General features: G+C 49.6%; 2 protein-coding genes across 5 annotated transcripts in view; one reads left to right on the top strand and one right to left on the bottom strand.

Annotated features, from left to right (window-relative positions):
* The window catches only part of COPG2 (COPI coat complex subunit gamma 2), a 31,425-nt gene extending 25,558 nt beyond the window's left edge, over positions 1-5,867 (top strand). For both annotated transcript variants that reach the window (XM_068169318.1, XM_068169326.1), the window contains exons 20-24: positions 45-216; positions 713-810; positions 1,523-1,661; positions 3,402-3,500; positions 5,408-5,867. In XM_068169318.1, coding sequence (XP_068025419.1) covers positions 45-216; positions 713-810; positions 1,523-1,661; positions 3,402-3,500; positions 5,408-5,538 — 639 coding nt within the window. In that variant the 3' untranslated portion in view covers positions 5,539-5,867. The remainder of the gene's footprint in view (positions 1-44; positions 217-712; positions 811-1,522; positions 1,662-3,401; positions 3,501-5,407) is intronic.
* On the bottom strand, positions 5,863-14,813 carry MEST (mesoderm specific transcript). 3 transcript variants are annotated; one of them, XM_068169342.1, is made up of 13 exons: positions 14,763-14,813; positions 13,819-13,973; positions 13,411-13,490; positions 12,944-13,021; positions 12,536-12,672; positions 11,583-11,641; positions 11,280-11,320; positions 10,861-10,931; positions 9,570-9,671; positions 8,736-8,812; positions 8,124-8,187; positions 7,451-7,582; positions 5,863-6,653 (listed from the first exon to the last, which is right to left on the bottom strand). In XM_068169342.1, the coding sequence occupies exons 2-12, from the start codon at positions 13,970-13,972 to the stop codon at positions 7,465-7,467; spliced, it is 981 nt and encodes a 326-aa protein (XP_068025443.1). In that variant the 5' UTR covers position 13,973; positions 14,763-14,813; the 3' UTR covers positions 5,863-6,653; positions 7,451-7,464. The 3 variants fall into 3 exon arrangements, with proteins under 3 accessions (XP_068025443.1, XP_068025437.1, XP_068025451.1); XM_068169336.1 differs by having other exon boundaries at positions 5,863-7,582; XM_068169350.1 differs by lacking the exons at positions 5,863-6,653; positions 7,451-7,582; positions 8,124-8,187; positions 8,736-8,812 and adding an exon at positions 8,820-8,925.
* Positions 14,814-14,834: the final 21 nt, after the last annotated feature.

Genomic DNA, 14,834 nt, shown 5'->3' on the forward strand with positions numbered 1-14,834 from the left:
TTTCTTCTATGTTCAAGTCCTTTTTTTTGTTTACTCTCCTGCAGTTTGATTGCACCAACACATTAAATGATCAGCTGCTGGAGAGAGTCACCGTGCAGATGGAGCCGTCAGACGCTTATGACGTCATCTGCCGCATCCCAGCGCCCAGCCTGGCTTACAACCAGCCAGGCATCTGTTACACCCTTGTCCAGATTCCTCAGGATGACCCCACTGCAGGTACCTACTGGCCGGAAGCAGTTCCCAGCACAGTGAGGGGGTTGGAAGGAACCTCTGGAGATCATACAGTCCAACCACCCTGGTAAAGCAGGGACACCCACAGCAGGTTGCCCAGGATCACAGTGGCCAGGTGGGTTTGGAGTCTCTCCAGACAAGGAGACTCCACAGTTCTCTGGGCAGCCTGCTCCAGGCCTCTACCACCCTCAAAGTCAAAAAGTTTCTCCTTGTGTTCAGATGGAACCTCCTGAGTTCAAGTTTGTGCCTGTTGGCCCTTGTCCAGGTGCCAGGCATCACTGAATGGACTCTGGCTCCATCATCTCTCCTTGGCATACTCCTCTGAGATCCTCTTTTGGACTTCAAGAATGGGGAGAGATAATTCATATTAATTTGGGCAGTGCCATGACCACTGTATCTTCTGGTATCTTTTTGGAGAGCTTGACCTCAAGCAGAAGAAACCCCCCCACTAACTTACACAAACTCTTTCTCTCCTCCCCAGCCGCTTGTACGTTCAGTTGCACAATGAAATTCGCTGTCCGAGACTGCGATCCAAACACAGGTGTGCCAGAAGAAGATGGTTATGATGATGAATATGTGGTAAGTCTAGGACTTTGGGGTTTTTCTTGTTTACCTTGTCACTAATTCTGACTACATGTGGTGGCCAATGGGTCGACAGTTTCAGGTCTGAAGCCAGGAAGAGAGAGGGACAGACCTGCTTGCAACACCGCTTTCAACATACTGCAGGTTGTAACTTGGATCCTTCCCCAAAACCTTGCTTCTGCCAAAAGTTATTTTAGTGCCCTGCAGAGACATGTTGCAGTTGAACCTCAGCCAGGAGCTGAGCCAGGTGGTGGGGGACAGACAGGAAGGAAGAACTTCCACGGTCGTTTCTTAGAACTGTGGCCCAATCTTCCTCTTCACCTCAAGCATTTGCACTTTTGTTACATTGATGTTATCAACTCAACCATAGGAATACAAATCTGATCTCAGGAAGGTGCCTGTCTTCTGGGCTTGGTGGAATGGAAGGCTCCTTCTGAAGTCTGAGAAGGTCCACTGGGGGCTAGAATGGGCTTTGCCTTTCAAAGTGATTGCCCCTTTAGTCTCACAGATGGATTTGTGCAGATGTTTTTAGGCTTTCCTGATAAGCACTATAAATACTCTGAGCTTTCTAGATGCTGTTATTATGTGCTTGTCCTGAAATGAAAGCCAGAGTTGTCTTAGCTGCTCTCTCTTGGTCTTTCTTTTCCTTTCTAAGATTAGGATTGTATCTGTAACTGGCAGCTGAACATCTCCCTTGCTTTTCTCTCAGTTAGAAGACTTGGAGGTGACTGTGTCTGATCATATTCAGAAGGTTTTAAAGCCCAACTTCGCAGCTGCCTGGGAAGAAGTGGGAGATGACTTTGAGAAAGAAGAAACCTTTACAATTAGTTCCATTAAGACCATTGAAGGTGAGATGATCTCTTCTTGTTTACTGGTAAATCACAGAATTGTAGAATTGTTTCAATTGGAAAAGATCTCTTAAGATAGAGTCCAACCATCAACCAAAGACCACCATGGCCATTAAAACAGGTCCTGAAGTGCCCTGTCCACACATTGCTTGGAAAATGGAAAAGAAATAATGAGGTGATCAGTGACAACTAACATACCTTCACAAAGGGAAAATTGTGCCTGAGGGATCTGGTGGCCTTCTACAGCAGAGTTACAGCTCTGATAGATACAGGAAGAGCAACCAACATCATCTACCTGGGCTAGTACAAAGCACTTGACACTGTCCTGCATGACATCCTTGTCTCTAAAATGGAGATACATGGACTTGATGGATGGACCACTTGGTGGATAAGGAACTGCCTAGATAGCTGCACCCAAAGAATTGTGATCAATGGCTTCATGTCCAGGTGACAAGTGGAGTTCCTCAGGGGTCGCTCCTGGGTCCAGTGCTGTTTAACATCTTTATCAGCAACATGGACAGTGGCATCAAGTGTATTCTCAGCAAGTTTTCCCACAACATCAGGCTGTGTGGTGGACTCACCTGAGAGAAGGGATGCCATCCAGAAGGATCTGGCCAGGCTTGAGAAGTGGGCCAGTGAAAACTGCATAAAGTTAAACAAGTGGAGGTGCAAGGTCAGGCCAGAGATGCTGCATCTGGGTCAGGCCAGTCCCAGGCACAAATACAGGGTGGGTGCAGACTGGGTTGAGAGTAGCTCTGAAGAAAGAGTAGCTCTGGGGTGTATTGATTGATAAAAGGCTCAACAGAAGCCAGCAGTGCCCTCATGCAGTACAGAAGGCAACTGTGTCCTGGGCTGCATCAGCCAAGCAGGTCAAGAGAGGTGATTCTGCCCCTTTATTCTGGTCTTGTGAGACCCCGTTTCCCATACTGTGTCCAGTTCTGGTGTCCCCATAAAAAGAAGGACACAACTGTTGGATCGAGTCCAGAGGAGGGACAGAAAGATGATCCAAGGGTTGGAGCACCTCTGCTATGAGGATAGGCAAAGGCAGATGGGCTGGAGAAGACTCCAGGAAGACCTCATAGCTGCCTTTCAGTAGCTGAAGAGAACTTACAGGAAGGCTGGAGAGGGCCTTTCCATAAGGGTGTCTAGCACAGGACAAGGGGGAGTGGTTTTAAGCTGAGGGAGAGCAGGTGTAGAGTGGATCTTAGGAAGAAGATCTTCAGTACAAGAGTGGCTGGAATAGGCTGCCCAGGGAGGCTGTGGATGCCCCCTCCCTGGAGGTGTTCAAGGTGTTCAAGGATCTCTAAGGTCCCTTCCAATCTAAGCCATTCTGTGATTCTTGAAATCTACCATGCTGGGGACATCTTTAGCATGGTAGCAGTTTAGTACCTTCCAATGTGATGTAATATCTCAGCAACAAGATTTTGTGGGTTTGCTTGGAGCTGGTGGAGGAAGGGCTGCATTCCTGGCTATTAAGACAGCAGAAGGGACATGACACTTCCCAGAGAAGTGATGTAGTTACCATCCCTGGAAGTGTTGAAAAGACTTTTGAATGCAGAACTAAAGGACATGGTCTAACAAGTGTGTACAGGGAGGTATTAGGTTATGGCTGGACTCGATGATTTTCAGGTCTTTTCCAACCAGGAGGTTCTATGAAAGTACATGTGTTGCAAACAAGTTCTCACAAAGCTTGTCCCCAGTCTGGAGCTGATTTATTTTTTCTTCAATCTCTGCATGCAGAAGCTGTGAATAAGATCATCAGGTTCTTGGGCATGCAGCCCTGCGAGAGATCAGATAAAGTGCCTGAGAACAAAAATTCTCACACGCTCTACTTAGCTGGTAAGTTACTCTCCCTCCCGGCTTCCCTCCAGGCTTCCCTCCAGGCTTCCCTCCAGGCTTCCCTCCAGGCTTCCCTCCTGCCCCTGCTGACCAACTCCATGCTTCCATGTCCCACAGGATTTTACTAAAGGAAGGGAAATGGTTTGGGAGGTCCTGCTCTTACCTCAAGAGCTTTTTCTCTGCAGAAAGCTGAAGTGAACCAGAAGTTGGTGGCAACACGGAGTCTGTTGTATCTGTCCTCAGCCTGGACGGTGTCTTGTATGGAATGGAAATAATTCTACCTGTAGGCACAGTAGTAAATCTTTTAAATGAAGAACCTCCACACCCCCCACTAAATTTCTGACCTTATCTCAGAAAAAGAGGTTCCTTGGACCGTACTGGTTTCAAGTTGCTGGCACTAAAGACACATCCTGAATTGCCCTGCAGTACTGACAGCTTATTTGGTGACACTGGTCCAGGATTTTGTGCAATCCCTGGAAGTGGAGTGGTCATCCCAACTTTGTGTGACATGATTTGTTAATAAAGCAGAATTTAAAGGAACATGACAGAAAGTTCAGTGAAGTTCAACCAGGGTGAGTGTAGGGTCCTGTCCTTGGAGAGGACCAGTACAAGGGAGGAGTGATCTGCTGGGAAGCAGCTCTGTGGAGAAGAACTTGAAAGTGCTGGCAAAGATAAGCTCGCATTGAGCCAGCATTGTGCTCTTGTGGACAAGAAGGCCAGTGGTCTCCTGCAGTGCATAAATATGTGTGGCCATCAGGTCAAGGGGGGTTCTCCTCCCCCTCTACTCTGAACTAGTGAGGCTACAGCTGGAGTCATGGGTCCCAGTTATGGACTCCCCACTTCAAGAGAGGTAGGGAACTAGTATAAGAGAGTTCAGAGGAGGCTGGAAAGATGCTGAGAAGCCTCCTCCTGTGGGGAGGAAAGTCTGAGAGCCTTGGGGCTGTTGAGCCTGGAGAATAGCAGCCTGAGGGTATCTGATCAATGCTCAGCCAGACCTCAAGGACTGGGGGCAGGAGGATGTGGCCAGACTCTTCTCATTGGTGCCCAGTGACAGGACAAGGGGTAATGAGCACAAACTGGAACCCAGGAGGAGAAACATGTTTGCTGTGGGTGGAGCCCTAGAGCTGGCTGTTCAGAGAGGTTGTGGAGTCGCCTCCTCTGGAGAGATTCCAGCCCCACCTGGACATTGTGATCCTGTGCAACCTGCTGTGAGTGACCCTGCTTTCACATGGGTGTTGGACTAGATGTCCAGAGGTTCTTTCCCTCCCTCACCTTCTGGGACATTGTCAGATCTCAATTGATTGCAATATTTTTGTTAACTCTGGGTCTATCTGCATAGTGGTGTTGAAGTGGGACTGGAGATGGCTCATCCTGCAATCTGAATTGCCTCTTCCAAGCCCTCTAGTTGAAGTGTAGGAGGACTGTTCCTCATGAACAGCAGGAGCACTGAGCTAAGGGCCTGTGTCTTCAAGACAGGATTAAACCATGTGTTGCCTTCTCAAACTGGCAACAAGCTTCAGCTACCACTTTCTGCCTACTCAAGTCAGCCTAGTACTGCAGCAGCCTTGCTGATAGCGTTTAATCAGAACAGTGTCTGTTATCCTCAACCCTGGCCTCAAGAGCTTCCCCAGAGAGGTTGTGGAGTCTCCCTCTCCAGAGACTTTCCAAAACCCACCTGCACACATTCCTGTGTGACCTGCCCTAGGTGATCCTGCTTTGGCAGGGGTGTTGGACTGGATGATCTCCAGAGGTCCCTGTGATTCTAGGATTTTGGTGTCTGGGTTTTTTTGTAATTTCCCCCCCTCTGCCACTACATCTGTCTTGCAGTCAGCAGGTTGTTGACTCCTGGGGAAGGACTATAGACCCCTGAGCTTTCCTCAACCTCTCCAATCTTGCTTTCTCCCTAGGTGTATACAGAGGTGGCTGTGATGTGCTGCTGAGGTCCAGACTTGCTCTTGGAGATGGTGTAACCATGCAGGTGACAGTGAGAAGCAAAGAAGAAACAGCTGTAGATGTCATCTTGGCTTCTCTAGGCTGAGTGTCACAGCACCTTGACTCTGGTGGACACCTCTGGAAGCACCTATTGGGTATTTAGTGGGTATCAAACAGCCTGTCTGTCCTCCTGCATGTAGTTTTGATTCCTGAATTTGGGAAATATTTTGTATGATGGTCCAGTAGTGGCTGGCTGGTTCTGAGCCTCTCCCCCTTGTCCCCTTCCCTCATTGTCACTTAACACATTCCCCTCTTAACTTATTGCATCTCTGGCTCCTTGCAGTAGAGCAGGGAAGATCAAAGATGTAAAGAAAAATGAGAGCAGGTTTTTGTCCAAACTGATTTTTATTAACAGAAAAATAAACATTGGTTCAAGTGGTGGAATTCATTTAATAAAATAGAAATTTCTTCTTCTGTGTCTCAGCACACACAAAAAATAGCCCAGAAGGGCTGTTTTAGTCAGCAAAAGCCCCCATTTAACAGGGATGCTGTTACATTTCAGATTACAAGCAGTTAAAAAAAACCAAAACACCCTAAACCTGCAAGGTTTTGACACCCTGCAAATTTCCAGCAGCTTGATGATTGTCTACTCTGTTCCACAGCAAAATCAATGCACAGAGAGAGATTAAGCACCACCCCTCAAGGCAGATTCAGCTCTCTGAGCCTTGTGGGAGGTAATGACAGGTTGGACTCGATGATCCTGGAGGTCTCTTCCAAGCTTAGTGATACTGTGATGATAAACTGTTTGGCTGGGTCTGGGATTCTTTTCTGTTTTAATACCAAACAGCACATTTTTTCCTTGGCTCAAATATATGAAACACCCTGTATCAAAAACTGGGAAGACAGGGGAAAAAGAGGGACCTTGGGGTGACTTCCTGGTAAGGGAAGCTCTGCATCTCTGTGCTGATGACCTGCTGGCTTTTTCACTACCAAGTCATGGTGAGGAAGAACTATTTTCATGCTAATTGAAAAGGGAATACTATTTTAATTCTAATTTAAACACTTGTCCCAGATCCCTGTGGCTGTTAAGGTGAATCCTTTTGGCTTTTGTTGGTGCCAGGATTGCATTTTCAGCTCCCTTTAACCTGCCATGATGGAATTACAATGAGGCTTTGATGAAGCTCCTGAGATAGTCCCAGGGGTGCAGCTCTGCTTGTTGAACTAAAAATCAAAAGCAAAAAAGGATGTGTTAAAAAAACCCAAACAAAAACCATGAGGTTTTGAGCTTGCTTTTGGGTAACTGCCCATTAAAAAGAGAGAGATTAATGAAGCTGTAATTACAGTGGTTCAATGGGTGCAGACCATCACTTCCTCTACACTGAGGGATTGCACCTCCACCTCTCCTGCTGTACTTCAGTGTAGGCAAACTCAAGTTTCACATTCTTCAGCCCTGCCAAGCTGGCCAAGCACTGAGCAGAGGGGGAAGAGTTTAAACTGCCTGCACAGCACATCAAAAATCAGACCAACATTCATCCTGGGGTTATCTGCACCAACTTTTGGCTGCTGATGGTCTTTTGTCTGTCTGCAGCATGCAGCAGGGAAGGCAAGTAAGGACTCTTGGGCTCATGTACGTGGTCTGCCTCCCCTTAGGTGGCCCTGTTCTGCTTTGAACCCTCCTATCTCTATCTTTAGAGATAGGCTGGCCAAGAAGTGAGGTGAGCACAGAGCTGGAAAAGCTGTCAGCATCCTCTAACTCTCCTTAAGCTGACAGTTTTGCCCATGCTTCCTGGTACACCCTGATCACCTAGAAAGGTTGGACCGGATGATCCTTGGGGTCCCTTCGAGCCTGGCATTCTGTGATGTTTTTTCCCTCCCAGTGCTCAAAGGATCTAACTGCATAAATGCACCAGTTTTGGCAGCCAAAGATGAAGGGGTTAGTGCACAGTGTTGGATCTGGAGATAAAAATCAAGGTTTCATCCTGCCCTCAAAGCCTAATTCATAAACCGAGAGTGCGAACCAAGCTGCAGGCCCTCAGAAGGAGTTGATGAAGTTCAGATAGGCATTCAGGAAGCCTGTTGGATCTTCCAGCTGTGGATAGTGGCTGATGTGGTCATCCAGCACAGTCACTGTTGATGTGGGAAGCACCTTCCTGTTGGGAGAATGCAAGGATTAAGCACAGGAACTGCAGCTCCACCCACAGCCGGCCAAGTGCCACCAATGAGGTGGACACTACCCTATTGCACAGCTGGGATTCTGCCCATAACGTGAGTTTTGGAACAAAGGCTGTAGCAGCTAGTTGACCACCCTTCCAAGTGACAGATTGAAGAAGACTACCTCAGTCAATAAATAAGACCCCTGTCTGATGAGGATTTAAATGACATAACTGATTTGACCAAGAATTGGGACTTCAGTGCCTAAACTGGGGAAGCAATTTCCAAACTGCACAAGGCTCCAACTCAATCATAGAATCATTTAGGTTGGAAGAGACCTTTAAGATCATCAAGTCCAACCATTAACCCAGTGCAGCCAGGTCACCACTAAACTGTGTCACTCAGCACCACATCTGCACCTGACTCTGCAAATTACAGGTGGCAATTAAAAGCAACTTCCATGGAAGGAAAGGTATGAAAATCTCCCTCAAGATGAACCCCCAGGTGCTTAGTCCTGCTTCATGGTGGCTGTTGTCTTACTTGTAAAGCTGAAGAAACTCTGGGTGTGGATTCACAGGGTCCAGGGGCCCATAAATTAGGTGCACTGCAAGAAAGAAGCACAGGCAGAGATTTTATACCCAGGGATGCTCCACAACTAAGCCAAGGAGACCTGCTGAAGACTTGTTGCCCTCCAACATGGGGCTTGGGAAGCTTCCAGTAGAGCACACTGAGCTGCCAGATAGGCTCTTGCTTCTCTGTCCTGGGGTCAAGTTCAGCCTCCAACCCTCCTCCTGCAAGCACCAAACCTTTTCCAGAGCAGCTGCAAATTCTCTTGAGTTCGAGAATCACCTTGGCTTCCTTCAGGCAGCAGCTGGAGAAGCTGGAAGCTATGAACCAGCCTCTAAAGGAAAATTACCTCTCTCCAGTGGAACACTCTTTCCTCTTACCCTAAGGAGCTCCCATGTCTTGTATCCAAGCCTTCAACTGGAGCAGGGACATTTGCTACCCCCTACTCAAACCAGATTTGAGCCATGTTGTCCTCAGAGTAATGAGAGGCTCCAACAATGAGAAGGAGCCAGCACCATGTTCCAGGCATAGGGAGGTAATTCCCAACGTCCCAACAAGTAAATCAAAGAAGAGATTCCTACTCACATGGGACAGAGGTAGACATCAAGGCCCCAACCCAACGCTCTCTGTGCTTCTTTCTCTGGTTGATGTACTGCAAAAGACTGAGGAGAAACCTTGTTGCTACACAGAAGATGGTGCCCCCAAGTGCTGCACAGCCTGGAAACTGCTCTCAAATGGAAGCAAATCGGGGTCCTCTGCTCCCAGTCCAATGCTTCTGGGTTGTAAAAGGGGATGAAACATCATAACTCTTATGCCAGGTGTTGCCTGCATGAGACTGCAGGAAGCCAGCAGAAAATAACTGGCTGCTCATGGCTTGGACACATGGGAGCTTCACTGGGCAAAGAACTTGCTGGATGGATGGTTGGTACTGTTCAAATACTAGGTTCACTTTTGGGCCCCTCACTCCAAGAAAGACATTGAGGTGCTGGAGTCTGTGTAGAGAAGGGTAACAAAGCTGATGAAGGATCTGGAGAGCAAGTCTGGTGAGAAGCAGCTAAGGGAGCTGGGGTTATTCAGTTCGGAGAAGAGGAGGCTGGGGGAGACCTCATTGTTCTCTACTACTCCCTGAAAGGAGGTTGCAGTGAGGTTGGTTTTGGTCTCTTCACTCTAGTATCAGGTGATAGAACAAGAGGAAATGGCCTGAAATTGTGCCAGGGCAGGTTTATGCTGGATATTAGGAAAAAAAATGTTTACTAGGAGGGTGATAAGGCATTGGAACAGATGGAAGTTCTGGGGATCCAATATCCATGGACTTGGCTGACCTCCTGGTAACCTCCAAGCCATGGTGTGGCTCTGCCTGCAAACAGAGGTTCCACCAGGGCAAAATGAAGCTCGTGCAGCAATGCACGCTTGACCTACCTGTCAACAACAAGATTGCCATCGTTGGTGCGCACTGCTGTCCACATGTCCCAGTACTCTGCTGATGAAGGCTGTGTGTAGGGCCCAAAGACAGCCCCAAGCCTGGAAGAGAAAAAGTTGAGAGCAGCAGAGCAAATGCCACACTGGTGAACAACTCCAAAAAGCTGAGGGTAGAAACCACTCCAGTTTCCACTGGTGAATATGTGGGGGCAAGAGCAGCATGGCAAGTTGTCCCTCAAAAGGCCCCAGTGTTGGACCTGGGGGCCAGTCTGAAGGACTTTTGGAGATAAGGAAGGTTTGGAACATTGATAAAAATATATAGCATCATAGAATTGTTTTGGTTGGAAAAGACCTCTTAAGATCATCCAGTCCAACCATCAACCTAACACCACTGTGGTCATTAAACCATGTCCCACAGTGCCATGTCCACATGCTCCTTGAACACCTCCAGGGGTGGTGACTCTACCACCTCCCTGGGCAGCCTGTTCCAGGCCTTGACAACTCTTTCCATGAAGAAACTGTTCCTCACGTCCAACTTAAGCCTCCCCTGGTGCAGCTTGAGGCCATTCCCTCTTGTCCTATCATGTTTCATGGGAGAAGACACTAACCCCCACCTCACCTCCTTTCAGGGAGCTGTAGAGAGCCTGACAGTCTCCCCTCATCCTCCTCTTCTTCAAACTAAACAATCCCAGTCCCTTATCTGCCCCTCAAGACCTGTCCTCCAGACTCTTTACCAGCATATTGTACCTTGTATGCAGAGTGTAGCTGGGGGTTTTGTGACACAGTTCCAGTACTTGTGGCCTGCAGCCAAAAGCCCTGTGGTTTATGATTAAGCTGAAGCACTGAACCTGGAGAAGGAGTGGTCCTGAAGATCAAGGTCATTCAAATCCAGGGGCAAATGTCACCTGGGGCTGTGCTAGGCATCTGCTCACCTGCCAAGTACTTGCTACACTAATTCACAGAAGCACGGAATGGGTTTGATTGTAAAGACCTGTAAGATCATGGAGTCCAACCCCTAACCCAGTGCTGCCACATCACCACCAAACCGTGGCACTCACAACACATCTACACAGCTTTTCAATCCCTCCAGGAATAGTGCTCCACCACTGCCCTGGGCAGCCTGTCCCAGGCCTTGACAACCTGCAAGGGGAAGAAATTTTTCCTTGTGTCCAACCTAAACCTACATTGGTGCAACCTGAGGCCATTTCCTCTTGTCCTCTGTTGGCCTCCTCCCTGCTTGGCTCACATTCCTTGTACAGACCATCTCCAGCAGCACAAAAACCCAACTCACCCTCTAGAGAAGAAAAAGAAGTTCATCAGGCGTGTGATGATGAGGGACAGCAAACCTCCATCCTTGAGGATCTTGGGCAAAAGAAATAAAAGGAGACAGCACCACTTGGCATCACAGAGATGAGTAAATCCTACCACCTCAAGTGGCTTCTTCTACAGCAGTATCCCACCTTAGCCCCAACCTTGAAGATGTGCATGAGGGCTTCAAGAGGTGGTTAGTTGGGACAAATGGACATGACAAACCACATCTTCACATCCCTTGCTTCTCTCCACCACCTCTAAAGATGCCCATGAGCAGCTCAGGTGCCATTAGAAAAGCAGGAAAAGCAGCAGGGGTCTGAGCTATGTTGAAACCCAAACTCATGGAGTCATCAAGACTCCTGCTTGAGGGTAGCATGAGAAGAAGGGACAGCAGCTCACCTTCTGGATCAGCCGCGGGTAGTGTGTTTCAGGGAAGATCCCTGCAAGGATGTCAAAGAACAGAGTTTTAACTCTGCAAGTGCTTTGCTCCACATGTCCCAGTCAAAGAGTCAGAGAATGGATTGGGTTGGAGGGGACCTCACCCCTTCTTCATGATGCCACAAAGGGCACCACAAACACATCCCCAGAATTGACATCCCTGGTTGATTACAGCACTTTAACTGCAATCTGCTCGGAGTTCAGGTCCTCTGGATCTCCATCCCTCCCATCCCACCCCATCCCATCACACCAGGCAAACCTTACCTCCATTGGATAAACATAAGCTGTTAATCGAGATGCTTCCGGTTTTATTGTGCTCATACCTGGGGGGCAGAAGAGAAGAAGGTGAAACAACAAGTTCACCACGTGGCCAGCGGGTCAAAGGAGGTTCTCCTCCCCCTCTGCTCTGGTGAGGAGACAGCTCGAGTCCTGGGTCCACTTCTGGGTTCCCCAGTTCAAGTGAGCTGAGGAACTACTGCAGAGAGTCCTGCAAAGGCTACAAAGGTGCAGAGACGCCTGGAGCATCTCTAAGGAGGAAAGGCTAAGAGACTGTTGAGCCTAGAGAAGAGCAGTGTGAGAGGGGATCTGATCAATGGTCAGCAAGAGCTAAAAGGTGAGGGCCAAGAGGATGGGGGGCCAGCCTCCTGTCATTGGTGCCCAGTGACAGGAGAAGGGACAACAGGAAGAAATGGGAACCCAGCAGGTTCCATCAGAGGAAATGTCTTTGGTGTGAGGGTGCTGGAATCCTGGAGCAGGATGCCCAGAGATGCTGTGGAGTTTCCTTCTCTGGAGAGATTCCACATCCACCTGAACAACCAGCTATGGGTGACCCTGCAGGGGTGTTGGACTGCATGATCCCTTGGGTTTCCTTCCAACCCACACCATGCTGGGATTCTGGAATTCTGTGAAACACAACTGGAGCTTCTCCAGGAAGTGACTGACCAGCAGGTCAAATTAAGAGTGTCACATAATCTCTCCTCCCCTGTTGTCCCCAGTTTGGTAAGAAAGAGCTCAGGAGAGAAGTTAAGCATCCTAGGACCTGATGGATAGGAGCTTAAGATCAGCCCACCATAGCTGTGCTGTGAGACCTCCCAGCCTTCATTACGGCTATAGGTACAGGGAAAGGGGGTTCTGTGCTATGTCCTCCCACTTATCTGCTGTCAATCATCTTGAAGGGGACAACAAAGAGCAGCCAGAACATTAGTGACTGCAGTGACCTGTACAGCAGCTCCTGAGCGACCGTATCCCCGTAATCATGGGACAGGAGATTAATCCTCTGGTGATGGAGGCCGAGGTGACGCACCAGCTCTTCCACAATGCTGGCTTGCTCGAAGATGGAGTAGTGGTGGGGCCTCTGAAAAGCAGGAGAGGAGCTCCAGTGAGAGCATGGCCCACAAACTCCAGGATAATCACCCGAATGGAGGAATATGGCGTGGAGACCTGCAGTTTGTGACCTCAGTGCTGTCCTAGGCCAGCAGCTACATCCATGAGCTCATGGGAGCACTGCCCACGGACCGAATGTGTCATCATGTGCTTGGAGTCACGTCAAATCCAAGTGAAGGGAAGACGGTGACAGAGCCCATCTCCACCATCCACCTTCCCCATCTTCTTCCCAGGTAACTTACAGGCTTGTCACTGAAACCAAATCCTACGAAATCTAGAGCGATCACTCGGTGGAACCTCTGGGTCAGTCCTTCCCAGATCTGGAAAGAGGAAACAAGAGGTCTGATGGGAGCAGAGAGAGGAAAAATCTGTGATAATGCGAAGCCACAGGTGGCCATGATCCACTCCACCCCTCCAGACAGCACATTCCAGCCCCAAGAGAACTTCAGGAGGTTGCTATTTCCCAATAACCAGTAAGAGCAATCCCTAAATATGCCAAGAAATAGTTGTGGGTCTTCTCCCACTTCGAGGGAAAGAATGAAGTGACAAGAGCTTGTATCCCATCAAGGTGGGTGGAGAGGAACAGGGCAGATATCCTGGATCATGACAGTACCCCCCCAGCAGAAACTCCTCCAGAGCATTGCAGACCCACCACCTATGTCCATCTGCTCATCCATGGGAGGGGAAAAAATGTGGGTTTGCTGCTCACCTTGTACCAGTCATAGCTGGAAGTTGGGAAGCCATGCAGGAGGACAACAATGTCAGAGCTGCCAACAGCACCGGTTGAATCTGGGGAGAGAAGACGAATGGGGCATCTCAGGGTCACCTTCTTCCCCCCAGATTTCCTCCTCTATAAGGCAAGTGTTGCCATTCACCTTGTTGAGAACTCAACCATCAGCGCCTGCTCCAAAACCAAGCATGGGTTTGACTGACACCACAGCTTCCCAGTGCCAGAGTGGCTTCAGAAACCCAGCCAGGTGAGCCACCATAGCCACCTAAAGCCATTATGTTTTGGAAGGGATTTGCCATCATCCTGCTTGACCTTGATGATGTCCCTGGGGCCACCAAGGGGCTCAGAGCCTTCAGGGCTGTTCAAGTGTTCTCACGGTTCACTCACCTCTGTAGAAGATGTTCTTGTCCTTATAGGTGAAGTAGCCTCCAGAGGACTTCCAGGAGAGAAGAGCTGGGGAGAGGCTGGGGGGTGGGATATGCAGGTAGACAGCGAGGATGGGCATGGTCAGTAGCCCCACCTGCACCCACCACTCCTTCATTCTGCAGGAGAGAACAAGGTGCTTGTCTGCAGCAATTTGCCCCATAACCTCAGTGTCCCTCTAACCCTGCACCATGTCCCCAAAACTCCCATGTCCACACCACCTACCATCATGTCCTCAAGCCCCCCAAGTTGCCAGAAAGTTCCTCGGGTAGCAAGCCCATGACAGTGGTCTCTGCAGTAAAAGTTAGGGGGCCTGAGGAGGGCTGTGGGCCCCATTGGGGTCTTTGGGATGGATGTGTGCCCCATAAGAGGTCTGAAGGGGAATGTGAGCCCCACCGGAGGTCAAAGAAGGGACATGGGTACCAGGGGAGGGCTGAAGAGGGACACAGTGTGGGGGGACATGGGCTCCATAGGAGTCTGAGGAAAGATATGGGGTCCATTGGGTGTCTGAGAAGGAACATGGGATTGAACATGGGGCTAATAGGGGGCTTGGGGGGTCCATTGAGGGGCTAACGTGGGATATGGGGGGGGACATGGACTCCATTGGGTATCTGAGGGAGGACACAGGGTGGGACACGAGCTCCCTTAAAGATCTAAGGGGGACTTGGCCCCAAGGTGAGGCTGCGGGTCAAAGGCAACTCCAAGGTCGGGGTGGGGGAAGCCCCGCCACTCCGCAAGCCTGCCTATCATGGCAAGGCCACGCCCCACTAAGACGCCCCTCCGCGTGCCAAGCCTCTCTCCCAGCTAATCCCGCCCCCTGCCCTGCTGCGCGCCCCCCTCTCGTGCAGATGGGCGTAGCCTCCGCGCCTGGCGCGAGGACGCCGCACACGCGCGCGAGAGCGCCTTACCTGCCCCTCAGGCGCTCTAGCCTCGCGCCCTCATGGAGCTTCCGGGGGCGTGGCCACCTCCCTTAGTCCCGA

This window comes from Melanerpes formicivorus, unplaced genomic scaffold (assembly GCF_026170545.1).
Source record: "Melanerpes formicivorus ecotype bairdi unplaced genomic scaffold, bMelFor1.0.p_v2 SCAF_3, whole genome shotgun sequence".
Classification (NCBI taxonomy): Eukaryota; Metazoa; Chordata; class Aves; order Piciformes; family Picidae; genus Melanerpes; species Melanerpes formicivorus.

Bases quoted from the DNA above. Each gene is read 5' to 3' on its own strand.
- MEST (XM_068169342.1), bottom strand. From the start codon at position 13,972: ATGAAGGAGTGGTGGGTGCAGGTGGGGCTACTGACCATGCCCATCCTC. The intron at 11,642-12,535 runs GTCACTGCAGTC...TCTGCCCCCCAG, and splicing joins GCTCAGGAGCTGCTGTACAG to GTATGAGCACAATAAAACCG. The intron at 9,672-10,860 runs GTGAGTTGGGTT...TTTCTCTTCCAG, and splicing joins TTCTTTTTCTTCTCTAGAGG to GCTTGGGGCTGTCTTTGGGC.